The 5,415-nt window shown below is 41.6% G+C and overlaps 1 protein-coding gene across 7 annotated transcripts in view; it reads left to right on the plus strand.

Annotated features, from left to right (window-relative positions):
* Nucleotides 1–5,415, plus strand: part of PALM2AKAP2 (PALM2 and AKAP2 fusion) — a 403,573-nt gene that overhangs the window by 228,533 nt on the left and 169,625 nt on the right. For all 7 annotated transcript variants that reach the window (XM_027769417.1, XM_027769396.1, XM_027769405.1 and 4 more), the window contains one exon: nt 4,468–4,553. In XM_027769417.1, the coding sequence (XP_027625218.1) occupies nt 4,468–4,553 (86 nt within the window). The remainder of the gene's footprint in view (nt 1–4,467; nt 4,554–5,415) is intronic.

The following is a 5,415-nucleotide window of genomic DNA, read 5'->3' on the forward strand; positions in this document are numbered from 1 at the left end:
TATCTCTCTGTCTCTCTCTCTGTCTGTCTGGCGAGCGCACGCGCCCTATGCCGGTTCCAAAAAAAAAAAAAAAAAAAAAAGAATAAAAAGAGTAGTCGTATTTCTAGAGATTGTAGGAATAATATAAAATGTAATTTCTCAAAGAAGTTATAGAGAAACATTTGAGTAAAGGGAGAAGGAATAGATAAACAAAACTGTTTTTGACAGTCGCTTATAGAAATAGATGTTTTGTGTGTATAAAATAATCCAAGGTGGGTTGGTTAAGGTGCTGAAGCCCCACAGTTTGAGAACCAGACCTGGCAGCTTGAAAATCACACTGGACACGTGTGCATGTGTGCGTGCCCAAAATCCCAGAAGGAAAAGGGAGGAGAAGGAATTGTGGTGTGGCCTGCCCCTCTGAGGATGATTTCTCAGTTTCCTTCTCTCTGTCTGTCCCTATCTCTTTCTGACAAGCACACAGTCCTTATGACAAAAAATAATAAAGTAAAATAAAACCCAAGGTATTAGATCAAACTCTTTATATAGGTTTTTTCCTCATGCAATCAGAGTAGATTGTGCTTCTGTAACTAATAATAGAAATACATCATTCTGGAATGTCCGCCTCTTACTGTTAAACATTAGAGCTGCTTAAATGTTTATGATGTAGTTTTAAATTGAGAATTTTTATTTAAAAGAGTTATTTATTATTTCTTCCTTAAGAGAAAACGAGAGAAAGACACATCCCCAACAGGGTCTTTCACATCCCAACCCACCCCCAGCCTCACCTGGCCCAAATCACAGGGATGCACACATGCCTGGCATGCTCAATATGTCCCAACATGCAAGTCCAAGACCTTTCTCACATGGGTCTGGTCATGTACCTCTGCACCACTCTCTGGCCCTTACACCACGGGTCTTACTGTAGTAGAAATTTCTTCTCCAGAACTCAAACATGAAAGCACATATTGGAAGTTGCTGATAAAATTCTAGAGCTGAGGGCATCTCGAGAGCAAGCCTTCCATGTTATTGTCCTATTGTGTTGTTGATAACAGAAATACCTAAATCTGCATAATTTATTAAAAATAGAGGTTTCTTCAGTTGATGGTTTGGAGGTCCAAGGCTGAGGGGCCACTTCCAGTGAGGGTCTTTTGGATGCATAACCTGTTGGAGGGCAGGAGCACACATGCCTCTGTGCTTGTGTCTCCATAGAAGCCCAAGAGTGGCCAGTCACAAGGACCCCACCCTGCTGCTTAATCACTCTCTGACAGACCCACCTTTCAGCACCGTAGTCAGATTAAGTTTTCCACACTCTCACCACCATTACAGTGGCTCACCAGAGTTTAATACACGAATTCTAGGGGGGCATATTCAGACCACAGTAGCTATCCTCCTGTACACTGGTGGCTCAGTACTTTACGTGTTGGTAAATGGAAAGTGGCATTTTCAGAGGTGTAAGTATTCTCTTAACAAATAAGCATCAGTCATCCTACAACTCTGAAACCTCACTGTAGCAGTCTCCTTCCTTTTGACACTCATGTAAAACTGACCTGTAGCCCTATCCTGCGTAGTGTGTGGGTCAAGTATCTTCTGGAAGATTCTTACAGCATGTCTTCCTTGCGTTCCACTTTTGCCGGGAGCTCCCATGTGCGTGTGACCACTTTTTTCTTTACTTTGAGATCTGAATGCAGGACTTGAGTCCGTTTCCACCAGACATGACCAACACAAGTCAGTGGTGTAGGACAGATCTCCACTGCAAGTAGGATAGTGAGGGAAGAATTACATAATGCACAGCACGGTAAATAATTTAAAAATAGATTTTTAAACATTGCCATTCTTAAAGGTCCTTTATATTATCCCCTGGAGATTTCTTTCTGCCAATTCTTGTCCTAACTTCTTTTAAGTTCTCTCCTCTTCTAACTATACCTCTTCATTTCTTTCCATCCTTCTGGAATGTGGGACCCACCTTTTTACACTCAGATAGTTTTATAAAGTTGTTTCATCCTCCAGGACATGGTTTTTTTTTTCCCTATAAGGAAAAACAATAGCTTTTAAAGTAACATCTCTCTGTCCTTACAACTTGTTATCAGAATTAATAACGTTTTAAAAACTGTCATGTCTGTTTTCTCTCCCTCTTGCTGTGAAATGCTATGATATGATAGGCTATCTGATTTGAAGTGTTTTCTTGATTGCAGGCTACATTTTTGATAATACATGTATATTTACCTTTAAAAAAAAAGAAGCCTATAGGCTTTAATAAAGATAGTATTGTTGGCCCAGCAATGGCATGGTGGTTAAGGCAGCTAGATCTTGAATGACCAACTGCATAGTTCGAGTCTTATCCCAGCAGCTTGAAAAACTTGCCAGGCACATGTGTATGCATGCTTAAAATCCCCAAAGAAGAAATGGAGAAGGGATGGTGGCATGACCTTGCCCCGTGAAGGGGTGCTTTCTCACTTTTTCCTTTCTCTCTCTCTTTCTCTCTCTCTCTCTCTCTCCCCCTTTCTCTCTCCAGTGAGCATACATCATGCACTCTGACAATTTTTTTTTTAAAGATGGTATTGCTTACCAAAGAATTAGTATAGCAGGGAAAAAAAAATTCTTCCCATATTAGAATAATATATGTATATAATATAGATGAGAATTGAAACTTATAAATGTAATTCTGTGCAACAAGAGTTATATTTGCATAGACGTACTTGATTCCAGATTATTTTCATTTATAATTTTACTTACCGATTGTATCTGTAGGCTATTGTTACAGTCATGCCTCTTGACAAATCATCCCAGAAGTCAACAGCTTTTATTGCCATGTGTGTGTGCTATTAGGCTAGGAGGTGTTTGATCTCTTGGTGGGCTCCAAATCCGTTCCCAAAACTCTCATTCCCTTGCAGGCTAACTGGGTCATGTCCTTCTCAGACTATGGCAGAAGTGCAAGAGGGCATGTGTCACCCCACAGGGTCTTGTCTTTTCTTTTTTCTTTTCTCCTCTCCCCTCCCCTCCCTTTCCCTTCTTTTTCTTTCCTCTTCTTTCCTTTCATTTTCTTTCTCTCTTTCTTCCTCTCTCTCTTTCTTTCATTTGCCATAGGGTGCCTGGACTCGCTGGAGAGAGACAGAGAGAGAGGGAGAAATGTAAAGTGAGAAAGCCCCCCCCCCAACTCCCCTGGGGCAGAAAATGGCCACACAAAATCCCATCTTCTCCATTCTATTCTTAGGATTTTGGGCAGGCAAACACATACATTTGGCATGTTTTCAAGCTACTGGGTCTGGGACTCAAAGCACGCAGTTGGACATGTGGGACCAGTTGCTAAGCCACCTTAGCAACCACATCACCAGCTGGGCCCACAAGCCCATGTCTAACCTTTGCTTGCATTATGCCCACTCACATGCCATTGGCCAAAGCAGATATCCATGGGACAAGGAAGAAAATTTCTCCCACAGTGGGAGAGGAAGGGACTAATATTTGTTGATCAGTAATTTAGACTCTTACATGAACTAATTATATTAATTATCCATCATGCCCAACATCTGTGTCTGTCAGCCAGACCCACCCGGCACCAACAGTGGCTCCTACCAGGAGAGGTTATTAGACTGTTAAATGCAGGTCATGTCAAAGAAGTAATCTCATGTGAGGGCAAAGATTTTTTCTCCCAGAAACATGTATTTAAGGTAAAGCTGACAAACTCCAGCAGCAGTTTTTAAAGAAGAAATTACAGGGCAAGTTACCAGACGTCTCTGACCCAATTTCTGCAGCTGTTTGTACCTTGCTATGAAGTATAGCCCACGGGTCTTGAGCAATCATTATTGTGCATATATTCTGTAAAATAAGGCTATCAAGGATCCAGAATATGGAATAAGGAAATACAATGGGTTTAGAGCATGGCTTCCCTGAACGTACCAGGACACACCTCAGCTTTAAAACGGCTTCTTGTCTGAATATTTTGGGAGTCTCTCATGAAGGAAATAAACTTAAAACCAAACCAAACCAAACCAAACCAAAACAAAACAAAACAGAACTAGAGGCCAACAGGTGCCATAGTGATTGTGGTGCTGGACTCCCACATGGCTGACTGTGGTTCGAGGCCTGGACCTGGTGGCTTAAAACTCATGCCAGGTGGGTGTGCATGCTTGCCTGAGATCCTGAGAGGAGAATGGAGGAGAAAGAATAGCGGCATGGCCATTTCCCTGGGGAGTGATTTCTCACTTTGTGTCTCTCTAGTGAGCAAATGTGCCTTATAGCAAAAATCTCTCAAAAATCAATCAACAGGACAATGGACTCCAAAATTAGAGATCAGGTAAAAACAAAAGAGGTGTCATTGACCATATTTCTAAAAGGAAGTCTTCCCTATAACTACCAGATAGATAAGGAGCTATACATAGGTCATCATTGATTTCCTTTATAAGTTACACAGAATTGGAATCTACAGAATGACAGCTGTATGTCTGTCCACGTTAACTAAATCTGTTCAAATGTTATTCTTTTCTGTTTTAGGAGTCGGGTGGGAGAATGAGCTGTTAAAGGGAGATGAGGTGACCTCAGATACCACAGAAACAACCAGCCCAGACATGACCATCAAGGTAAGGACCCTTTCCACATTGTTTCCCAGAGTGCATTTCTAGAGGAAAGAGAGCTTGTGGCAGGTATTTGTGGAGGCAGAATGAACACCACCCTCTTGCCCTCTCTCTTCATCAAAATCTCAGTGAGGCAGACATTTGAGTTCCTGAAATTCGAGATCTGGATTGGGACATCACTTGAAAGCCAGACTGTAAAATGTGACTTCCAATGGGCCTGCTGAAGGATCTTCAGTCATCTTTGCAAGTGGTAACCCCAGGGGGCAGTGAAGCAAATCTGAAGATTCTGAGCTGAGAAACCCGGGCCTCACTGGCCATTGTGCAGAAGGGTCAGAGAGGCATAAAGTCACTTTGATCTGGACTCCAGATTTCCGCTGATGTCAGCGGAGAGGCAGCACACGGCCCACTCCAGCTGGAGAACTAATGGCCACGGGCTTACAAAATGAGTCATCTGGAAATCAGCTTAATTAGCACCGTCCAAATTAAATGCATAGATTTGTAATCATTGCCCAGATTAAGGAATCTGTAACAAGAGTTATCAGTGAGCCAACCCTTTCCCTTTCATTATTGGATTGGACACAAGGGGCTGGTCCTTCTCTCTGGGAATTCTGCTTTTGTCTTAGTTCACAAAGGCTTAGGGTGGGAAGGATTGCTAGCATTTTTGCTTGAATTCGTAGATTTAAATATAAGCCCCATCTGAATTTAAAACAAACAAAAATGTACTATCACTTTTTTTATATTGAGATAGAACTGGAGATATTTCACTCCTGCATTTATTAGTTAGAGAGGTTGTACCAAATATACAGGATGAGTTTAATCAGGCTGGCTTTTGTAATGTGGGAGCTTAATTAATATTAAATGTTTCAAA

This window comes from Tupaia chinensis, unplaced genomic scaffold (genome assembly GCF_000334495.1).
Source record: "Tupaia chinensis unplaced genomic scaffold, TupChi_1.0 Scaffold000081_1, whole genome shotgun sequence".
Lineage (NCBI taxonomy): Eukaryota > Metazoa > Chordata > Mammalia > Scandentia > Tupaiidae > Tupaia > Tupaia belangeri.